At 34.4% G+C, this 23,020-nt stretch overlaps 3 protein-coding genes and 1 long non-coding RNA gene across 5 annotated transcripts; 3 read left to right on the top strand and 1 right to left on the bottom strand.

Moving 5' to 3' along the window:
• The first annotated feature begins 1,347 nt into the window (after positions 1–1,347).
• Positions 1,348–4,889, top strand: LOC123910471 (serine/threonine-protein kinase SRK2A-like). Of its 2 annotated transcripts, none has more exons than XM_045961580.1 (10): positions 1,348–1,539; positions 1,764–1,929; positions 2,110–2,184; positions 2,547–2,648; positions 2,929–2,982; positions 3,078–3,170; positions 3,266–3,358; positions 3,857–3,961; positions 4,071–4,169; positions 4,347–4,889. In XM_045961580.1, the coding sequence occupies exons 2-10, from the start codon at positions 1,810–1,812 to the stop codon at positions 4,659–4,661; spliced, it is 1,056 nt and encodes a 351-aa protein (XP_045817536.1). In that variant the 5' UTR covers positions 1,348–1,539; positions 1,764–1,809; the 3' UTR covers positions 4,662–4,889. The 2 variants fall into 2 exon arrangements, with proteins under 2 accessions (XP_045817536.1, XP_045817537.1); XM_045961581.1 differs by having other exon boundaries at positions 1,460–1,475.
• A 554-nt stretch (positions 4,890–5,443) lies between these two features.
• On the bottom strand, positions 5,444–10,608 carry LOC123910470 (thiamine biosynthetic bifunctional enzyme TH1, chloroplastic-like). The gene is made up of 10 exons (XM_045961579.1): positions 10,476–10,608; positions 10,069–10,386; positions 9,912–9,986; positions 9,109–9,184; positions 8,938–9,013; positions 8,485–8,619; positions 7,998–8,062; positions 7,729–7,856; positions 7,301–7,557; positions 5,444–6,357 (listed from the first exon to the last, which is right to left on the bottom strand). Exons 1-10 carry the CDS (start codon positions 10,515–10,517, stop codon positions 5,826–5,828), a joined length of 1,704 nt encoding a protein of 567 aa, XP_045817535.1. The 5' UTR covers positions 10,518–10,608; the 3' UTR covers positions 5,444–5,825.
• Positions 10,609–10,990: 382 nt separating this feature from the next.
• On the top strand, positions 10,991–12,542 carry LOC123910469. The gene is made up of 3 exons (XR_006810221.1): positions 10,991–11,683; positions 11,803–11,887; positions 12,421–12,542. It is a non-coding gene; the product is annotated as an uncharacterized LOC123910469 (long non-coding RNA).
• Positions 12,543–14,302: 1,760 nt separating this feature from the next.
• Positions 14,303–22,868, top strand: LOC123910468 (ATP-dependent DNA helicase Q-like 4A). The gene is made up of 25 exons (XM_045961578.1): positions 14,303–14,626; positions 14,720–14,872; positions 15,094–15,142; positions 15,476–15,775; positions 16,252–16,422; positions 16,509–16,639; positions 16,841–17,189; positions 17,300–17,431; positions 17,710–17,796; positions 17,887–18,014; positions 18,114–18,234; positions 18,347–18,498; positions 18,571–18,706; positions 18,948–19,071; positions 19,152–19,222; positions 19,300–19,368; positions 19,454–19,582; positions 19,671–19,829; positions 19,946–20,026; positions 20,134–20,295; positions 20,467–20,522; positions 20,816–20,945; positions 21,023–21,117; positions 22,039–22,116; positions 22,191–22,868. The coding sequence occupies exons 1-25, from the start codon at positions 14,613–14,615 to the stop codon at positions 22,573–22,575; spliced, it is 3,462 nt and encodes a 1,153-aa protein (XP_045817534.1). The 5' UTR covers positions 14,303–14,612; the 3' UTR covers positions 22,576–22,868.
• The last annotated feature ends 152 nt before the right edge of the window (positions 22,869–23,020 follow it).

The raw sequence follows: 23,020 nt of genomic DNA, 5'->3' as shown, positions 1-23,020 counted from the left end.
GAAAAAGTGGATTTTGGAGTGATGGAGAAGGGAAGGAAATTCTAGAATCTATTATTAAATTGCATATGATGATGGGTCACGTTTTGGTTTTATTTTATGTATACTATATAGTTAGGAGTATTTCCTTGTTCACCTCTCCCACCAGACCGAAACCGAATGATACATGCCACTACCAGCTACGTTATTTTTGCGGCTGGTGCAAATCCACAACTCAGGTTGCCAAGTGTTCATACGACCAATCTAACATTATACATGGGTTATTCTTTCCCACTTACCAAGATTTTTATTCGCATTCTAAGTAGTGAACTTGTAGCAGTAAAAAATTAGTCTCACATGCAATCAAACTCTGGTGACATATGAACAAATGTGATTGGCCACGTGCGTGGTTGTCATATAGTATCAGCCAATCCGGTTGGTGGATGAATTATATAAATAGAAACCATTAGTGCGGGCCTGAACTTGCAAACCAAACTCTTTCATCGGACACTTGAAGATTTGTTTGGGGGGATTTTTTTTTACAAGTAGCCTAATGACTAACAATTTCACCTTAAATGTGAATAAGTAGAGTGTTCGGGGTTCGAACCCCCGCTCATGCACATATAATGCGATATATCTACCAATTGAATTAAACTAACGGGGACAACCTTTATTATTATATTTAATTAGAAGTAGAGATGCTTGATGTAATTTTTCTTTTCAATCTTTTAATAAAAATCAATTTGTCCGCTATTTCATTTTCCTTTCATTGTTGTTTTCATTTATGTTTAACCAACGGTGAAAGTGTTCACTACCTAGATATAGAACGATGTTATTTTTAAAATCAGGGTGTTGTTTCACCTGGGAGTTGTGAAGGGTGCAAAGATTGAGGTTAAGTTAAAAAAAAAGTCACCTGCTATATACGCAGCGAACTGAGCTCGCTACCCTAATAGCGAAGAGAAACATTTTGGACATTTTAGGGGATGACAAATGATGGGGCGCACAAAAAGAAGAGCATTTATATAATGCGATCAAGAAATAAGTAAAATTTGTTCAAAAATTATTTTCACCAAAAATAAGACTTAAATTCTCCTAAACAATGCGTACACACAACAAATAGTCTTTCTAATCTTCCATAAAAACATTTTCTTAATTAACAATAATAAATAAAAATAAAAAAGTTATTGATTTAAACCCAACCCATCAATTTATGTGTAAGATGTTTTTTTTTTCTAATAGTATGTTGTTAGAAATTTCACTTAAATAAATGAAGTGTTCGAGTTTAAACTCCGACTCACATGTGATGTCCCTACCGATCGAGTTTATGTGTATGAATTTTTAATTAATGTGTTTATTAAAAAAAATAAAAATATTGACGTTGATACGATTGTCGTGACATGAGAGAAAAGGAATGAATGATGAGTGAGAGGCGTGAAAGTGAAGAAGGTGCAGTTTTCAGAAGAAGAACAAGTAGATACACACTACTTCTAGTTTAGTTTGTATTGTATGTATTATTCATCTCTCTCTCTCTCACAGTACACAGTAGACACAGTACACACAGTAGTACGTCCCTTTCTCTCTTCTTGCATCGCATCATCCATCCCCATTCAAAACAAACTTCGGTTCCCATCTCCCTTTCCAAATCATTAATAATAATAATAATAATAATAATAATAATAATAATAATAATTTTATTTATTTTTTTGCTTTAATTTACTTTGCTTACAAACTCTCCCAAATCACCACGCATTAATTCTTTTTCATATTATATATATTCAAAAACGCAGAGATTGTATTGATCCGTGTAGTGTGGTAGCTGGATTTGGATCTTGGATGGAGAAGTACGAGCTGGTTAAGGATATAGGATCTGGTAATTTTGGAGTTGCCAGACTCATGCGCAACAAATCCACCAAAGAACTCGTTGCCATGAAATACATTCAAAGAGGTCCCAAGGTTCATATATTATCAATCACTCAATCCTTTCACTTTCATTTTTACACTATTTCTTTTATTTATTCATCTAATAATCCAATTATATATTAAATAAATTAACAACCCAATTTCTTATTAGATTATTACAAAACACGTGCTTTACTTTTCTTTTTTCTTATTATTAAATTTATGCTTTTCCAGATTGATGAGAATGTTGCTAGGGAAATAATAAACCATAGAAGTCTCCGTCATCCTAATATTATTCGATTCAAGGAGGTCTCTATATTTTTATATTTATATTCTTATATTAAGTGCGTGTGTGTTTGGATTCACGGTGAGATTGTCAGAATCACAAGGTTTGGAACTTCAACAAAATTACGGTGTCACTTTGGTTTTGTCAAACTCAAACCCACTATCAATCCAAACATACACTAATTTGTTTTTGGATGAACCCACCTGGGTTGGGTTGGTCTGGTGGTATTGGCTTGGGACCTGGGAGTGTGCTCCTCCTTAAGGTCTCAAGTTCGATTCTCTCTGGTGCCAATTTAGGTGGGCTAATTTAGCTTCTTCAACAAATTATTATTATTTTGGATGGGTTGGGTTGGGTTTTGTTTTAAGAAGGGATTTCAGTTTTGCAGGTGGTTTTGACTCCTACACATCTTGGTATTGTTATGGAGTATGCTGCTGGTGGAGAGCTCTTTGAGCGAATTTGCAATGCTGGAAGATTCAGTGAAGATGAGGTTCATTTCCACTCCGTCTCTAACTCTCTTTACATATTCAGATTTTCTTTCAAAGTAAATGCCATTTTATTCCAAAAGGATACATGTTAACTAACTCAAGTAACAAATTTGAACCATGATTATTACCATTCCTTTCTAACTTCTTCATTCCCTTTTCCTTTTTCTACTTGTTTGAAGGCACGAGCACGAATAACCTTTAAATTTGTACATTCTTAACAACCATGTTCTGAAAGATTCTATGATTTGTTTCTCATTATTGATGTATGCTTTACATTTGCAGGCTCGATATTTCTTCCAGCAGCTTATCTCAGGAGTTAGCTACTGTCACTCCATGGTAAATCTATAATTTATTTATTTTTCAATATGTTGATGATTTGGATTTTTGCCTCTTTTGGGGGTTGTTTTCGATGTAATTGTCCTTCTTTGCAGCAAATTTGCCATCGGGACTTGAAGCTCGAGAACACTTTATTGGATGGCAGCCCAGCACCGCGGCTCAAAATTTGTGATTTTGGTTATTCTAAGGTTCAGTTATGGGGTGATTTAAATGCCAAATGTTTTGATTAAGTTGTTGAAGTTGCACTTGAAGTTTTTCTTATGACAACATTTTGTTTTTCTAGTCATCTCTGCTTCATTCTAGGCCTAAATCAACAGTGGGAACTCCAGCCTACATAGCACCAGAGGTTCTTTCCCGTAGAGAATATGACGGAAAGGTAAACTATTCATTCTTACACGGAATAAGCTTTAAATGTGTTGGCATGGTTCAACACAGATACTTTGTTTGTCAGAGGAAATTCAGACATGGTTAACAATTTCTATCTATATGAGGCCATCAACCAGTATGCCGCGGGTAAATAAAGATGGGCATTATATTTGATGACTTGATGTATCCATATTTAACTGACAAAACAATATGGTCAAAATTGCAATCACGAATTGCTAGTCTGGAATGTACATTGTGGCAATCCATGTACCTTGTGTTGAATCTTTATAATTTTCAAACGCTCTACACAACTTAGCCATATAAAAGAATGGACATTTATTTTGTTTTTTCCCAACACGTGTTTTATATGTTAATGATGTTCTCATTTTCCGAGTTCTTCTGTTTTGTTTTTGTGGTGTTAGTCCGCCTATTCTATTATGTTTCTATGGCGTTAATGGTGTTCTGTACTGATCTTCTTAGTTCTTCTATTCTGTTTGTGTTTGTTCAGTTGGCAGATGTATGGTCTTGTGGAGTGACTCTTTATGTAATGCTGGTGGGAGCATACCCATTTGAGGACCAAGAGGATCCCAAAAATTTCAGGAAAACCATCAATGTAATATTATTGCATCACCTTAATTGTTAGTTTTATAAAATATGTATTCTTTCTAACTCTTATGTTCTTTTTTTGACCAAAAATTCTTGACCCTTATATTCTTATACAGCGAATTATGGCTGTTCAATACAAGATTCCAGATTATGTTCACATAACTCAAGACTGTAGACATCTGCTGTCTCGCATTTTTGTGGCAAATCCAGCAAGGGTATGCACACCTTATGTTGTTTAACAGCACTCCAGAGCTATTGTTTATCCAATTTATTTGAAAGGAAACATGTCACAATATTTGAAGCACATACATATTACCCCCCTCTCTCCTTCCCATAATATGGGAAATTTGCGGTATACTAAAATGTCATTGTATTTTTTTGATTTACTGCAGAGAATCACCATTAAGGAAATCAAGTCCCATCCATGGTTTTTAAAGAACTTGCCTAGAGAATTGACTGAAATGGCTCAAGCTGTTTACTACAGAAAAGAAAATCCAACTTATTCTCTTCAGAGCATTGAAGACATTATGAATATTGTTGAGGAAGCTAAAACCCAACCTCAGGCATCTAGGTCAATTGGAGGGTTTGGATGGGGAGGAGAAGAAGACTTTGATGAAACAAAAGAAGCAGAGGCTGAGGTGGAAGAAGATGAATATGAAAAGAGAGTCAAGGAGGCACAGGAAAGTGGAGAAATTCATGTCAACTAATAACAAAGAAACATTTATTTTAGATAGAGCAATAGAAGAAGATTCTTGGTTTCCTTTGCTCTTTGGTTAAGTTAAACTAGACAAGTGTGTTTTGTTAATGTATAAAATTCAGTTTTCTGCATAGGATATAATAGTTAAATAATGTCTGTAAAGTTTTTAAAATATTGTAAAAGTTTGTTAATTATGACCATATATATAAGTATTATTAAGTCATGTTTTTTGTGTGTATCATACTCTGTTTTTTTTCTATGCTTTTTTTGTGTGGTTAAAAAGTCATGGGCTTGAGTGTATTACTATTAGTATATCCTTGTGTCCGTTTTTTGTTTTCCATTTTGGTTTAGTTTTCATTTTTCATCCCTAAAGTGTTTTTTGTTGTCTAATGTGGCATTATGCCTGTTCTTACGTGAAAGTATTGCAGAAACTTTACATGGAGCGTTCTCTTGGTACTTCTAGGAAACGTGTAAAAAACTGAGGAATCTTGTTAACATCATGTGTCTTTAGGACACTTAAAAAAAAATTATATTGATTTGTTTTTTATTCTTTTTAAAAGTTGAATACACAATTACTAATACAATTTTCCATAATTAGTTCACTAATACTCCCTCCGGTCCTTATTATAAGAAACACTTTGACAAAATCACACAGACCAAGGAAGGTAAATTTTCTCATTAATGATTCTAACATTTTATGTTATATTCCAAAACTAACCTTTGACTAGCATGGGAAATAGGTCTCTCTAATTAATGCACTAGCATTATAATGAATTATTTGATTGCATTTAATAAGGGTACAAATGGAATTGTGTCAAAGTGTTTCTTATAAAAAGGACCAAATAAAAATTCCAAAGTGTTTCTTATAAAAAGGACCGGAGGGAGTATGTGCTTTAAGGGCACATGATAGATAAAGTCTCCAACACTCATTCTTGCTATGATTCAAGCATGTACCAAACAAAGGCAAACATATGAAGAACTAAATATGTTTTGCCCAGCCCAGGTATTGAGCATTACACACATTTTATTCAAAATTTGCATTTACAAGCTTAGCATGGTCTGCAAAGAATCTTCTGCAATTATGTATTTCCATTGAAGGTGAAAGCAATTAGGACTCTTGTTACCAGTAACCACTCCTTTGGTTAAATTAAATTCCTTCCACATTGCAGTTTGCTCATTGTATCAACAGTGCTGCCTCACTAAGTACCGTGTGCAAGTTTCTTGTCTCGGTCACTATGCATTCCCTATCAAATAGAGCAGACACAACAGCAACCCCTTTGAGATTTGGTACACCAAGTTCCATTACAGCACGTGCATTTGACATACCAATGCCACCAATTGCAACAACAGGCAGTTTAGAGGCCTTGCACACCTCCCTCAACCCGTCTAAGCCTATAGTACTATTGTTTGCTTTTGTATTAGTGGGATATACACCACCACTGCCAATGTAATCAGCACCACCGATCCATGCTTGATGTGCTTGTTCTGGTGTCTTGCATGATACTCCAATTATCTTTTCAGGACCAAGGAGAGTTCTAGCAAGATGTGCAGGCATGTCAGACTGACCGACATGAACACCATCCGCATCACAAGCAAGGGCCACATCTATACGGTCGTTTATAAGCAGAGGTACTCCATACCAACGGCATATTTCAAGGCATACTTTAGCAGCATCAACAAAGTCCCGTGTTTCAGCATCTTTTTCCCTGATAAAGCAATACAAGTAAAAAAAAAATCACAATCATAAGACACTTCAAACAGAGTCACACAACAAACATTTCTAATATCAAGAATATCAATAACCATTGATATGAATTAGGCTCTAGTCAAGTCATCATTGATATGAGAATTCACTAAATAACTTGGTAACGAAGGCACAAAAGGAACTAATGTCACATCGGAATGTTTTCCTTTAAAGAATAGTCTAGCATTGCTTCAACTATCAGAAAATATCTTTTTATAAGCAAGGACAAGGTTAGATGGCAAGCCAGAGATAGTTTGGTTAAGGCTAGTTAAGATAAAACCAAAGAAAGAGGTAGAGAACAAGGTTACTAAGATAATTGATTTCAAACAATTAAAGACAGCACCACAGGGAAGGTGGTATAACATACTTGCAGCATAATACGTATGCAGTAATGCAATTGAAATATAAAAACAGGTTTCCTTTGCAAGAAACAAGTAGGATTATATCATACACTTTGTGGATGCTTTTCCTGTCCTTTGTATTTAATGCCCCATAAAAGAGATGAAAAACGAATAAAAGCAGGCACCATATGCAAGAAAATAGAAATCTGGACCCGCGATAATAGAAAAGGATGCCAGGTGTAATATTGTTAGTTGATGATGTTCAACACTTAAACTAATCAGGCCACATCTGACTCTGTACTAGTGCTTATTTTATTTACTAGTTGGGGAGGGATGAAAGGGAAGAAGGTATGACAAAATAAGTCAAAAGTACAAGAACAGGATTGAACAAATAATTATCCTTATGATAAAAAAATCAAATATTAATTTCCAGATCTTTAGGACAGTCAGCTTGGCATATTATACCATAAAAACTATATATGTTAGAAAATATTTATTGCAAGAAACATTGACTGTGCATCACAATTGTCAATTAGAATATAAAAAAACAAGAAAGTAACAAACCTTAATTGAACAATGGTAGCACCGCCTTCTACAGCAGCCTTAACTGCTTCAGCAATAGAACGGCCCCACTTCCTATTCATTCCTGAATCCGTTACAGCGTAGAGAAATAAGTCATTGGGATTGAACCTATCCTGCCTACAAGAGCTCTGGTTGGTATTCTTAAGTGCCAAAAAATGGTCAAAAGGGCCTTGGACTCCATTTCCAATAACCAAGTCTCTGCTGTAATCCAAGGCAGACTCAACAAAACGTTTAGCTATCTGTCAGAATCCAGACATGTAAAGGTATTAGAATGATAACACATTCTATTTTTTATTTTCGTTTGCTCTTATCTAACTTTTTATTTTTAAAGTAAAAAGGAGAGATAAGAATCATGGTCGTTGCAATTTAGGTCCTCTGATATTTATGTGAATTGAGATAGCTGAACAAACCTTAACAGCTAAAAGCATTGATGAACCTTTTGCCAGCTCTGCTGCTATGCATGATGCCAAAGTACAACCAGTGCCATGAGTATTGCGAGTATTTACACGCGGTGAAGAAAGCTGGTAGAATTCCTTGCCTGCAAAACTCAAGACCTAGAAATGGAGTTCATTTGTAACATATATTTGGATATACATAGCGAAAAGTAAAAGCAAAAATGTTGTCTCTGAGATTTTCTTTTGGCGATTGTGTCTTTGAGAATTCAAGACTTCAACCTTACCATCATAAAATATATCAATAGCATCTGGTGAATTAGGGAGATCGCCACCCTTGACAAGTACAGTCCTACAATGAAAATTTATTATTTGTAAAAACACAATACTCTCAAGTTGGTTTTTTATATAAAAAAAATAAACATTTTTTGTGGCATCTGTACATGAAATTAGTACATACAACATAATTAGAAATTTCTGCTAATATAAAGTAAACGCATTAGTGGCCACCATTACTTTGGGAAAACAATTCAACGGTCCACTTTGGGCAGGTCAGTATATAAAGTTATGAACAAGTAGATATCGAATTAAACAATCACTTAATTTCCCAGAGGTTATCAAACTTCATCATTAGAACTAGTGCTTTCTACGAGATCTGTATAAAATGCAATGCATTCTGCTGGAGAGGTTTCTCTGATAACTTCTAAAACATGATTTAGATTGATCACACCCGAAAAGTACAAATAGTCTACAATATATTAAACAGAAACGAACCTAGGACCCAAATCATGTATCAATTTTGCAGCAGTACGCATGTCAGAAACTGACTTCATTGGAACATCACCAAGTAAAACTGATGCCTCTTTAATATTTGGGGTTACGATGTCCGCCATGGGAAGCAGCTCTTCACTGCATTCAGAAAACAAGAATTCGCACAATGAATATCCTACAGGCGACAGTTTTATTGATAAACTTGAATATTTAGAACCAGTATTTCTATCATAGTCCATTTATCCAGTGTTGTACAAATAAGGGTGAAAATAAAATAAAATTTTATATGTATACTACTTTTCTGCGTAAAACAATAAAACTAACAGACGGAAACCATATAAAAAATCTATGCATAAGATTACATAACCAGAGGATTTCAAACAGTGAAGGCTGAAGAGTCTGAAAATACTTTTATGCCACACAGATGCAGCATAGTTCAGGTTCAAAAAATCATACCGGAATCCAGCTAGAACAGAAGGACCAGCAAGTATGTCTCCACTAGTAGATATCATTACAGGATCAACCACAAGAGCTTCCTTCAGCAAAAACAAATCCAGCACATAAGTCACTCCGAATGCATATTTGCAAATGAATAAACATGTTAGAAATTTTTGTACAAGTGAATACCTTTGACAGGAAACTTCCTAAGACTCTGACAAAGGACCTTCAATACACTAAGAGAGGGTAGCATGCCTGTTTTGACCTAGAGACATAGCATAATCAATTCAGATAATGGAAAGCTATCAGTGACCACTACTAACCAAGATATCAATGGTGCATCATTCAAGGAAAACAGAAAATAAGCAACCCTCAATAACAAGTTCATGCTTTGAGAACCAGGCCCCATTTGGATAAAAAACTTAATTAACATTTATAGTATAAATGTTTATCATACAAGTGCTTACGGCATGGGTTGTCTCCCGTAGCAGTTTCACGGGAGGGAATAAAGTGTTAATCTATGCTATTCATTTTTTAATTTAACTAATAAAACACTTGCAGAAAAATATCAATGGTTGTAATTTCATGGGAGGTATAATTTCACCGGAGACAATCTCCTCCCAAGTGCTTATGTATAAGCTATTTATGTAACCAAAAAAAAAAAGGTCAAATTGTTCTCATATAAGTTTTTTTCATAAGCTATCATGGAAAACTTATGGAAATAAGCTGAAAACAGCTTATAAACATGGCATAAGTTGTTTCCAATTCCATAAAAGCTCTTCCAAAAAGTCTGAAAGTACTTAAACGGCTGTATAAGGTCAAATAAGTCGATCCAAACAGACTCTAAGTAGATCAATGTCAAGTCCCTAAAGAGTTTCATTGTTGCATAATCCGAGTCATCTTAATTTTTAAGAGTTTTCTTGAATAAAAAAATATTACAAAACAGAAAGAAAAAGTTACAACACTAACTAACAGCGACAATTTTGACTTACCACATCAACATTCATATCAGAGAGCACAGAATTTAACTGCTGTGCAACAAAATCTTCAGGCACCATGTTAACACCCTAAAAATTGCAACATATTTGAGAAAGAAAAAAAAGATGAATGAATGAATTTGTGAGAATGAAAAGAGAAGAGTGAAGTGACCTGAACTCCAAGAGTATTCTGTGCAGTAACAGCAGTAATAACAGTGGAACAGTAAACCCGGCGAGCAGAACAAGTTTTGAGATCAGCTTGAATTCCGGCACCGGAACCGGAATCAGAACCGGCAACAGTGAGTACATGTGGAATTTTAGTGTGTTGAGTATCAGAGACTCTGTTGATTGGAGTTGGAATTGAATTTGGTTGGAATTGCATTTTGAGAAAACCAAGTGTTGTTTGATGATTGGTGGAATGAGTATCAGAATTCAAAAATCTAAATCTGTTGATGACACGTTTAGACAGTAGCGGAGGAGGAGGAGTAATCTGGTAATGCGAGAGAGTGAAAAAAAGTAAGTAAAAAGGCGTGAAAAATGAGAGAGAGAGAGAGAGAGAGAGAGAAAAGGTACGCTTACGTGAGAATGAGCATGAAGATGAATCAAGTGGGCGGTGGCCATCAAATCAAACAATTCAGACTAACAAATTGTTGACTGCTGCCGATGGTAGGTATTAAGTTGAGTTCCAATCATATGATGTAAGTTGCTCAACATAAACTTTTTTTGTCAAGATAAACATTTTATTTTTATTTAAATAAATAAATTAATTAATAAACCTTCAATAATTATGGATTTCGATTTCATGATGTAAGGTGAGTTACATCTCATATTATTTATAAAAGTGAAAGTTGAATATTTTATAACCGAAATAACTCATAAATTTGATGCCTTAAAGTTTTAGGTAAATATATTATGTTAAAGTCACTCAGTATCTCATTTACTTCATAACCATCATCCAAACCCCCTTTCCGGTGACCTTCCCATTTTGGGTTTGCCTGTTGGCTCCTGCAAGTAATGGATTAATCTGCTTCGCCAAAACTCTTACTGTTAGTTAGAAACATTGATAATTATCGAGAGAATTGTTTCCGTTTTTATAACCCTGCCACTAGGAAACTTTCCGATGAATTGGGGTATTTTCGCTGCGATTTTAAGTTTCAATCTTCAATATTCATGTTTGCTTTTGGTTATGATGATTCAATTCACACTTATAAAGTTGTGGCCTTCCTTCTAGGGGGAACGGAGGTGAGAGTTTTTGACTTGGGTGCTAATAATGTTTGGAGAGATATTCAAAATTCACCTGAGGTTTCTTATTTTGGGATGAATGAATTATGGCGTGTATTTGAGTGGTAGTATTCACTGGACGGCACTTTCGGATGGCCAATTTGTGATTATTGCACTTGATCTGAGAGAACAGAGACATACACTAAGTTGCTGCTACCTAAGGAAGTGACGCTTAATGTGCCAATTCTTCGTGTTTCTAAGGGAACTCATCTTATTATATGGCAAATGACAGAATATGGAGTTGAAGAGTCTTGGACTCAATTACTTAAAATAAGTTTTCAGAATCTTAGAAATATACTTCATAACTTCGAGACGGGAAATTATTATCATTGGTTTCCACTATACCTTTCTGAGAGCTGTGATACATTGATATTGGCAAACTATTTAAAAGACCAAGCAATTCTATATAATTGGAGGGATAATGAGAGAACTAGAATTTCAATTCAAAAATCATTTTGGCATAGTGCCAAGGATTATGTTGAAACCTTGGTTTGGTATTGTTGAGAGTAAGTATCTCTTCCACAACTTACTGGTTTGAATTTGTATTAATTTGTGTATGTTATATAATGTGTTTTGTTATCGTTTTCTTATGACAACTTTGATTTAATTGTATTGTTGAATACAGTAGAGAGAACTAGAATTGCAACTGAAGAATCATTATGGATGAACGGCAACGGTTATGTTGAAAGCTTGGTTTGGTATTGTTGAAAGTAAGTTCGTCTTTGAGAACTCACTCGTTTGAATTTGTGTTAACTTTGATTTGACTGTATTGTTAAATATTTATCTATTGACAATCCCTGAATTAAATGATTTTTTTTTATTTTATATTTTTGATTGGGTTAGTCATTAGAACATTTAAATAAATCTTAAGTATGAATTTGACCTTCATTTGGGAGGATAGTGCCTTATTCCAATTTAAAATGCGAGAAACAGTTAAAAACATAACATATTGAATGGTTGAAGCAGAAACATGTTTACAAACAAGTGACCGATATCAGTAGGCTTGAAAACATTTAGTCTATCTATTGATCTATAGCTACACGAGAAAAGGGAAACAAAAAATTATTCTGTTTCTTCAAACCTATATTAATTTCATGTACTTGAAAACTTTGGTATAGATAATCCATTGAATAGACTGAAGGATCCTATTATGATTCTCAGAACTTAATTCTCTATTATACCCTATTATTTTTGTTACATTATTTCAGTCTCCACTCTAACACGAGTTGTTTTTGAATTGTAGATTTGCAACTCCAAGGACATGCAGTATTATTGACGGTACATGTACAGATTATAGGAAGAAAGGGGCTTATTGTAGATATAGTTGCTTCAGTTGTAGTTTTTATTTTCTAATTTGTTGGAGCTATTAATGATGCTATTGATTATATATCTTTTAGGTTTCTTCGAAAATATTTGTAGAACTTGCTGTGCCTAATAGTAATATCTGTTATGTTTCACTGCTCTTCTCTATTTTGAACTTCAACTCTTTATATGCAATGTAAGTGCAGTGTTGTAGGACCGTTTGGGTATGATCAGAATTTTATTGTAGTTGCACAAGATTCACTTAGCAATTAATTATCGCTAATTATGGTTGGACTTGGATGTTCTTTCTTATTTTTTCCTTCTTTTTTTGTTCCTTTGTCAAATAGCCACATTTTTACCCATTTATGATAAATATGTTTATGATGCACGTGTCAATCTTCCATGTTAGCTTAGAATATGGTTGCATAGGATAGTAGTAATACTTCTAAAACCTCAAGAAAGAACAACAGGCTAGGTTCTTCTAAAGAATAAGAGGCTTAGAAAATGTTTTATGTATTATTCATGGTTTCTACAGTTTTGAGGAAATCGTTATAATGTACAAATTTGTATGATCTGATTAAATATAATTAGATAACTATTATTCTTGTGCGAATGTGATGACACTTTTCACCAAGACATATGTGTTTTCATGTAATTTGTCAAAAAAATAAATGTGTTTTCATGTAATACTTCAACTATTTTTTATTTTTTTTTACAAATACTTCAACTATTTTTTACAAAACTGAATCATATAAATCTCCCCTAATAAATATCCACAACATGGTCTCACCTTTTATATGAGTTGGGATCCTCGCCATTTCTTATTCTTTTCATTTTTTTTATTATCAAAGTTTTTAAATATTTTGAGGTGTGTAAAAGATATTTGGACTACTTTTCCATTTATATTTTCAAAACTATATAATAATGGAGAAAATGAAAAGAATTAAAAATGGAGAGGATCCTAACCCCTTTTATATACTTTCATCTTTTATAGGATATACATGTATATCGTGAAGTATTTCATTTCATTGCTAAAATAGTTTTTTTTTTTTTAAATAAAAAACAATTTTGATACTTCTGAAATGCATGTATATTATTATTAGGGTTGATTTTCTTCGTGTGATCAATTAATTGTTATTATATTATAAATAAAAAGAAAATTAATATTATTTTTTTATTTAAAAAGAGTAGAAAATCAAACCCAAAACCTCGTGCATATTGCAACTAGACCAAACCTTTTTTTTTGGTTTACAATTTGCCGACTGTTGGGAATCAAACTCGGGACCTATAGAGTACTACCCAAACCCCTCACAACTAGATTTGACCAAATCTAGTGGTAGTTTGAAAAATTAATAGTATTGTTATTAAATACAGTAAAAAGAAAGAAAAAAAGAATATGCTATGACAATGTAAAATAATTTTACACTGACAACCAATCAGAATCATGTTTTCCGCACATCATCTCATTTAACTCCACTTTCTTTACATGACATGGAATTTGAAAAGTTAAAAGAGGAGTGCTAGCAACACACTCTTTAACAAACACACTCTAACACACTCTCTTCAATTGGTTAAAATTTATATGGGTCCCATAAAAATTATATGGGTCCACATTTTTTTATGGGACCCATGTGAATTTCAACCAATAAAAGAGAGTGTGTTGGAGTGTGTTTGTTAAAGAGTGTGTTGCTAGCATTATTCAAGTTAAAATATTCTTATTGGTTGTCAATGTAATTAATTTACACTGACGGTGTATGTCCGTTAAACTAAAAAAGAAATTAATATTATTTATTAAAAATAAAAAATTGAAAATAGGATTTAGTGGTGATTTTTGGAGGAGTAAGTTCTCCCGCCATTGAAATGCGACCGCAACGGAACATTTTTAAAACCTCTCTCTCTCACTCACTCTCTTCCACCCACCGTGCTCAATCTTCCACTTTCTCTTCGCTTCGTATTCATCCATTCATATTCATATTATAATTGTAATTAAATTAAATACTTAGGTTTTCGCTTTCTATTTCATTTCCATTCTCAAATCTCAATCGCTTCCCCTTTTCTCATTTTCTAGGGTTTCTTCAAATTTCCATTAACCCCTTTTCCCCGAATGCTTCATTGCAAATCCCTACTCAAATCATGCAACAACAACGGTAATTATTATGCTTATTTTCATTCAATCCTTTTTTTCTTTTTCCCATTTTTATTAATTTTAATAATAATAATTTTTTCTTTAATTTTCACAGTCAATCCAATTCAGCCCATGCTCCTCAGCACAATTGGTTGCAGCATGCTAATTCTCACAAGAATTTCTCCTGCCAGGCCAAATTTTTGAGCTCCAATTTCCTCTTTTCTGACCCAACTAAGAAACCAATCGATGCCGCTGCTGGTAACATCAGGTATTAACAATCTTTAGTTGAAAGTTCTTAAGCAATGCCATATCCGAATTATACATAGTAGGGATTTTTTTGCATATTATTATTAGGCATACAATTTAATTTCCAATTGCTATTCCTACTATGTTGGGAATTGGGGTTTGTTGTCTTTGTATACTAGATATAAACATAGCTGGATTTCTAACAAAATTTCAACTTGCACTCTGACACATTAATTCCATCAGGTTTGTAGTTCAACGAGGTCAAAATATTCAAAGAGCACATGTTGAGAAGGTATTGTTAAATAAATAAATGCTGTTTTATCACGAGTTATTTTCTGGGGTTAATATATTAGTGTTACAGTTTATTGGAGTTTCAACCTGCCATGTTATCAATAATCATTGTTGTCTTTGAAGTTAATATCATTTATTAAGATAATTTATAGATAAGCATAACCTGCCTTCTCTTTATGAAGGTTTTTTCCTCTATAATCACATTACTCAAGCTGAACTTGACATTTATTGGACTCTCTTTTGATTCTGAATTACTTAAATCATTGCTTAATTTTCTTATTTTAAAAAACTTCTATTGCTTGTCATTGACTTTTGTCGAAACAATTTCCAACAGGCTTGGCTTGCTCTTTCAAGTCTAAAGATATCTAGTAGGAATTATGTCCAACCTGGAAAATATGTTAAAGTTACTTCTCAGTTTCAACAAGACAGGACGACAACTTCCTTCCAAGGAAGCTATGAGAATGTCAATCTTAACCGGGCTGATGTCACCGCAACTCCAACCGTCATCAATCATACTTCTCGGGTTATAGATAGTTCAGTGAATTATCACACAAAGTACACAAGCCCACCCAACGAGTCTACAAAATGTGTAGCTGATAATATTATTAATGTCGATGACGACGACATACTCGAGGTAATTTAGTGTGCTTTGGTTGATCTGACTGGAGTCAAATTCATTTGAATATTTCTTACAAGCCCAATAGTATTGTGTCAAACATACTTGTTTTTCACGTGGTTGAACGACCCAATTATAACATCAATGGGGGTTACTAAATTTTTAGTTGACTCACTTTTAATGAAGATGGTTTAAATTTATGACTTTGCTGATGAATTAACATTTGAGTAATTCAACTAAAAGGCAATGTAGGTTTCCCAACTCTTTTGTGAAATTGAAACTGTTGAGCAGTTTTGACAATTCTATTCATTCTGTAATTCTGTCCTTTTACTCCTGCTTGTTTGCGTGGTTGTTCTGTTATCCTTTCCTTTTATTTATTTTTCCAAATCCATTACTCAAGTGTATCTTAAGTCTTAATTGCTTATATCCATATCATATGATATAGATACTGTTGTCTCTCTCTTAATTAATGTCATGTGTTTATTGTCTTTTAGAACATTGATGTTGACCAAATTGTTGAGAAATACCAGTCCACTTGCACTCCTCAACCGCCGGTGTCCAAATTTCCTCCTGTTACACCATTTGCAGATAAGGTTAATTTTGCTGGGCAGGGGGATACTTTTTTGCCACCAGAGCTGTGCTTGGATTGCATCCACGGCTACAAGGTATTGATTAGACATGTTTTTCCGTGTCATGAGTAATTATCTTGAACATGTTAGATTGATATGCCTAATTTTGAAACTGGGTGCAGTTAGGGCTATGCCCTGAAGCAGCAAGTCATTTGCAGGAATTTAAGGATAATCTTATTGCTATCTCTAACGAACTGATTGACAATGTTGAAAATCTCAGTTCTGTGCAGATAGCAAAGCTTCGTGAAGACAGGTGTGCCTTTACCTTCGAATTATTTCCCATGACATTTTCATTTTTTATATATACTGCACTCAAATTGCTAAAGGCTCCATCATAGTTACTTTCTTAACTTTTTTTACTAGGCTTCATTATTATACTTGGTAAAAAAATTGCTGCATATTGTTTTGAACTGAATGGCATTGGGGTTGAAAGTCAATTTGTTGCTAATGTTAGGTCACAGCTGAATAAGCAAATTCAACAACTTGAAAAATATATTCATTCCAGTAATCTTGAAGAAGAAAGACAAAAGTCACATTTTGCCACATCCATGGCACCACCTACATCTTTTGTTTATGAAACACCCCAGCGAAATGTCATCAGTAGTGGACCAAATAGATATGACGGCCAGGCTTATATGGGTAATGGTACATATGAGCCATCATACCAGTCTTCGTATGTCATGCCATCAGGTCCGGTGGAGAGAGAACCATTCATTCCAAAGATTATTGAAGTTAATTACATTGAAGGTTCTGGAGATAAACGGTGGAGCAGCCGGGACTTTTCTTGGACTAAAGAGTTAGAGGTATTTAAACTGAATTTTTTTTTTAACAAGATATTTAAACTGAATTATTGCCAGTTTCCAGTGTATACAACCTTAATTGTTATATCTATTTTTTATTTTGATGCTTTTAGGTTAATAATAAGAGAGTATTTGGAAATCACTCATTTCGCCCCAACCAAAGAGAGGTAATTAATGCCACAATGAGTGGATGTGATGTTTTTGTTTTGATGCCCACTGGTGGAGGAAAAAGTCTGACCTATCAGGTAATATGATTTATCAAGAGGACTTGATTTATGGCCTTCTTCCTTTCAATTTTGTCCATATTTATTATTTCATCTCAAACAGCCTTGGTATTATGATGAATTATGATATAGTTTCTTTGTTACAAATTTACAATTTTGATATTGTATGGCAATCCTCTGCACCCAATTGCTCACACAAGTCATTTAATGCAAGATCAATTTCCTATCATTACTAAAAAAGTTAGATTTTACCTCTCTTTTACTGTGATCTTACAATTTTGGTCTGTCTTGTGATACAGCTACCAGCTCTCATTAATCCTGGTATAACATTAGTAATTTCTCCCCTTGTGTCCCTTATTCAAGATCAAATAATGCACCTATTACAGGTATTAGTAATTTCCAAGTTATATGCTTTCATTCTTCATGTGTTTTTCTCAAAGATGTGTGCTTATTTGCTCCTTCTGGTTTGCAAATAGGCAAATATACCTGCTGCTTACTTAAGTGCCAATATGGAATGGGCTGAACAGCAGGATATCCTTAGAGAACTTAATTCTGATTATTGTAAATACAAGTTGTTATATGTGACACCCGAAAAGGTTGCCAGGTGAGTGTCATTGTTGATAGCTGCTTCGTATACGCTAATTTTCAATTAAGAGCCATATTTTTCATTTCATAACGCCTTTGATTTGTATATTGATTGCAGAAGTGACGTTCTTCTGCGACACTTGGAGAGTTTACACGTTCGTGAGTTGCTTTCAAGGATTGTAATTGATGAGGCTCACTGTGTGAGCCAATGGGGGCATGATTTTAGACCAGATTATCAGGTTGGAGCTTTTATTCCTTCCAACTTGATTCAATATCGTGTGATATACATTTTTCTGCAGAAGATCATGTGATATATTGTTTGAACTTTAATAGATTCTTTATTTCTCCCAGGGACTTGGTGTATTGAAACAGAAATTCCCAAATACTCCCGTTTTAGCTTTAACAGCTACAGCAACAGCTAGTGTAAAAGAAGATGTTGTGCAAGCACTCGGTCTTGTTAACTGCGTTGTTTTTCGGCAAAGTTTTAATCGCCCAAATTTACGGTATGTTAAACAAGTACCAACCTCTTATTAATAGTTTGAGTGGATGAATCATGTCTGATTTGAACATTGCAGGTATTCCGTTGTCCCCAAGACCAAAAAGTGTTTGGAGGATATTGATAAATTTATCAGGGAAAATCATTTTGATGAATGTGGCATCATCTATTGTCTTTCACGAATGGACTGTGAAAAGGTTGCTGAAAAATTACAGGTTGGTCTTTTCTTGTGATGAACTGTGTGATTTTTTTTTTTGTTTTCAAGCTTTTCTTTCTTTATCTTCCCCTTTTCATCATTCTTTGTTGTTTGTGTTTCATTGTCTCTGCATGATATGCGATCTGATAAACCATGACTGCACTCTTGTGACCTCCTCACTCTTAGTCTTATGTAAATGCGAAGGCGACATCTAATTGTGTGACTTGTGAATTCATTATCTGGTTTTGTTCATTGTTCAGGAATGCGGGCATAAATGTGCATTTTATCATGGGAGCATGGATCCTGATCAACGTGCTTTTGTTCAAAGGCAATGGAGCAAAGATGAGATCAATATAATTTGTGCTACCGTGGCATTTGGAATGGGTATGTTTGCATCTTTGCAACTTCTTTTTGCATTGATTAATGGAATGAAATCGTATTTAAATTTAAAATTGATGTTTCAGGTATTAACAAACCTGATGTTCGTTTTGTAATCCATCATTCCCTCCCAAAATCTATTGAAGGCTATCATCAGGTACTAGTAGATCTTCGAAGTATGTATTAGGCATGGATTTTGATTCATTTGACCAATTACTCTGAATTTCCTTTCAGGAATGCGGACGAGCTGGTAGAGATGGTCAGAGTTCCTCCTGTGTATTGTATTATAGCTACAGTGATTATGTTAGTATTGGTTATGACACTACTACTTGAATATAAATTTGGATGTTTTTATTTCTTATATTAGCTGTATATCTCCTGTTCACAGATCCGAGTTAAGCATATGTTAAGCCTAGGAGCAATAGAGCAAAGCCCCATGCCATCTGGATACAGTCGTTCAAATGCGATAAATTCAGGAAGGATACTAGAAACAAACACTGAAAACCTTTTGCGCATGGTACTATCTTATTAAGGACTTTGAAATACTACATTGCACACACACACACACATACATATTACTAAATCTTCATCTTGAACTTTCTCAGGTCAGTTATTGTGAAAATGATGTGGATTGTCGGCGCCATATTCAGCTCGTTCATTTTGGGGAGAAGTTTGATTCTTCAACCTGTCAGAAAACATGTGATAATTGTGTGAAGGTCACAAGTTTCGTTGAGAAGGATGTCACCGAAAGTGCAAAACAATTGGTCTGGAATCAAATTCTATCCATATATTTTCATCCCTTCACGTCTTGAAATTTCATTAGTTTGTAATATTTGTGTCCACTTGTACTCAGTTGTACTTTTGACTGTCATCTGTTTAGGTTGAACTCGTTAAGCTAACAGGACAGAAGGTCTCAGCATCTCATATATTAGAGGTGTATCGTGGTTCCTTAAGCCAGATGGTACGTCAATAAACATCTGATTTTATTTTTATTTTTTCACTCTTTGTTATTCTTTAGCTAAAAGCCTTAGTTATCTTTAATCTTTTTATTTTTAACATCAAAATTAGGTCAAGAAACACCGACATGAGACTGTGCGTCTTCATGGTGCTGGGAAGCATCTAGCCAAGGGTGAGGCTTCCCGTATATTGCACCATCTTGTCGTTGAGGATTTTCTTGCTGAGGAGGTAAAGAAAAGTGATTTTTATGGATCAGTATCATCAGTATTGAAGGTATCAGACTCAGTCTACTTTAATATGTCTGTATGCTGCAATTTTATTCCAAAACAAATAATATGTTCTTCTCACTGTGCTTCAAATATGTGTGATATAGCTTCTTAGTTACTTTCAACAAATTATATCCCAGTAACTGTGAGCTGTCTAATGCTTTAACTTGTTTTCCAGGTAAATGAGACGAAGGTCCATAATACGTTGTTTGGTGGCCAAAGAATTATATTGAGGTTTGCTCTTCCTATCAAGTTATTTCATGCTTAAATTTGTGAATCAGGGTGTCAATGCTCATTGGTTAAACAACTTTACATGAAAGTTCTTTTTTCCTTTGTTTGTGAAGGCTTGTATAAATATGATATCATTTGCCAGAGTTAGGGTGTCAATGGTGTAGGCCTCAGATATATTTAACTTGACCTCAGCTTCAACGGAATTTTTGTTTCAGCCTTCTATGACATCAAGTTCACATTGCATGCATGTTTTTATCTATTCATATTTTACTCAGTGGCATCTTTAACTTTCGCAGATTCCCGTCTTCTGTGAAAGCATCAAAGCCTGGGAAATGTGATATAACTCCAGCCAAAGGTTCTCTGACTTCTGGGAAGCTGAATCTTCCCATTGACATTCCTGACCAACCTCAAACTGAAGTAGACGTGGTATAATATTTTTTCCCCCTCCAGTTTTGTTGGAATTTCTACCTGTTTGAATTATACTTAAGAAAAATCTATTACAGAATCTAGCAGCTAATTTGTACACTGCTCTGAGGATGTTGCGGACAGCTCTTTGTAGAGAAGCTGGAGAGGGTGTTATGGCTTACCACATATTTGGGTAAGTTATTATTTTCATTGAGCAGTGCTAGGGTCACACCCTTTAACACACTCTTTTAAACACACCCACTTATCTAAAGCCACATCAGCCATTTTTTTTATTCTTTTACTTGGCTACCGGTTTTAATTTCTATCCATTTATTTTATATTATATTTTTATTTTGTGTAAAAAAAAAAAAAAACTCAACCTCTCACCTCCCACAACCATCTTCTCGCAAGTTCTCAGTTCTCACCATCACCGTGTACATGTTCAGCATAATCCAAAACAAACCCATCACCACACATGTTCCAGCACAACTTTTTTTTAAACTTTTTGATATAAACATGTGTGAACATTATAGAAAAAGGATTAAATAGAACAGGGAAAGGTTGGGGGATTAAAATAGAAGTGATTCACTTCTGAGCAGGGTATTTGCGACAACAGAGCTCACAGAGACATAAAAGATCAACGAAACGAAACATGAGACAGAGGCCGGACTGCGTGCGAGATGCGACAGATCTGAGCTTCCAACAAAGACCATAGAGTTCGCAGAAACAGTCATGTGACAAATCTCAGGACATAGATGACTGAAACATAAACGACCACAAAAGAGACTAACGGGGAGACAAAGGAACAGATCTACAAAACCATGGAACATATATGCAAAACCATGGAGCTGTTAATTTTTATTTTTTTAAACAAATTTTGTTGAAGCATGATTTTTTTTTTACGACCTGTTGAAGCATAACTTGTTTAGCCGGTAAGCAGGTAAACAAATTAAAAGAGTGGCTGATGTGGCTTTACATAATTGGGTGTGTTTTAAGGAGTGTGTTAAAGGGTGTGACCCTAGCACTACTCTATTTTCATTTTCTTCTAATACAAGAATAAAGTTAACTTTTAATCCCTTTGTATAAAAGGATCTGATAAGTTGTTTCTATTTAGCAATGCTACGTTGCAGCAGATAAGCAAGAGACTACCAAGAACAAAGGAAGAACTTCTTGATATCAATGGCATTAGCAAGTAAGTTCATTCTAGGAATTCTACAGTGTCCTTATTACTGAACCAGCTTTCATTGACGTTTTTGTATAATGTAGGACTAAAGTAAGCAAGTATGGGGATCGGTTACTGGAAACCATTGAGAAAACCATAAACGAATATTACAATACGGATAAAAACAGCAGCGGCAGCAAAGGCAGTGCTGATTCAATGAAAAGAAGACGAGAGACAAATAGAGATCCAGATTCAAATGCTAAGGATGATGATGATGATTCCTTAATCAAAAGTACCGGTCGCTCCAAGAAAAGGACGGTAAGGAGACAAACTAAAAAGGCTGAAATATATGATTCAGAAGAGGAAGATTATTACCATGGATGCCTTGATGAGGACCTAGACTGTATCAATATTGACGATGAGACAATAGATAAAATAACTGGTACAGATGCTGCAGGAAGAGTACTACCTCAATGGACAGCATCTTGATATGGTGTATATTGATTATCTTATTATTGTATATGTCCCTTCAGGATATGAATGTTGTTATTGAGTTTTTCTTGGATCAACCTCTTCCATTACATTAACTTTGTTGGAACAGAGTTTTGTTCCAACAGAGCATTGCAGTGGAAGATACACAGTACAAGCGGATCAATGAGAAAAAATGTGGATAACTTGATGGCGATGTAATAATAGTACAAAAGAAAAAAATTCTTTCTATTTTATTTATTCCTGGCATCAGTGTAATTGAATGATGTTGGTGAAAAAGTAGTCTTGATAAATTTGACATTTCAATTATGCTGTTAGTCTTTGAATTAGTCGAGACACTTTTTAGCGGGCAGGTTAATTATGTAAATGAAATATTCATAGTAAACATAATTTAATTATTATTTTTGGGATGACCCTAATTTAGACAGAATCACCTGCAACTTTA

This window comes from Trifolium pratense, linkage group LG2 (assembly GCF_020283565.1).
Source record: "Trifolium pratense cultivar HEN17-A07 linkage group LG2, ARS_RC_1.1, whole genome shotgun sequence".
Lineage (NCBI taxonomy): Eukaryota > Viridiplantae > Streptophyta > Magnoliopsida > Fabales > Fabaceae > Trifolium > Trifolium pratense.
The sequence above is the reverse complement of the archived record's forward strand: the minus strand, read 5'-3'. Positions and strand labels throughout refer to the sequence as shown.

Coding starts and splice junctions, on each gene's coding strand:
- LOC123910471 (XM_045961580.1), top strand. CDS start 1,810: ATGGAGAAGTACGAGCTGGTTAAGGATATAGGATCTGGTAATTTTGGA. Junction 2,983..3,077: donor TTAGCTACTGTCACTCCATG/GTAAATCTATAA, acceptor CCTTCTTTGCAG/CAAATTTGCCATCGGGACTT. Junction 3,359..3,856: donor GTAGAGAATATGACGGAAAG/GTAAACTATTCA, acceptor GTGTTTGTTCAG/TTGGCAGATGTATGGTCTTG.
- LOC123910470 (XM_045961579.1), bottom strand. CDS start 10,517: ATGGCCACCGCCCACTTGATTCATCTTCATGCTCATTCTCAC. Junction 9,014..9,108: donor TAGGAAGTTTCCTGTCAAAG/GTATTCACTTGT, acceptor TGCTGAAGGAAG/CTCTTGTGGTTGATCCTGTA. Junction 7,558..7,728: donor CAATGCTTTTAGCTGTTAAG/GTTTGTTCAGCT, acceptor GGATTCTGACAG/ATAGCTAAACGTTTTGTTGA.
- LOC123910468 (XM_045961578.1), top strand. Junction 16,640..16,840: donor GCAAAGCTTCGTGAAGACAG/GTGTGCCTTTAC, acceptor TGCTAATGTTAG/GTCACAGCTGAATAAGCAAA. Junction 17,190..17,299: donor CTTGGACTAAAGAGTTAGAG/GTATTTAAACTG, acceptor TGATGCTTTTAG/GTTAATAATAAGAGAGTATT.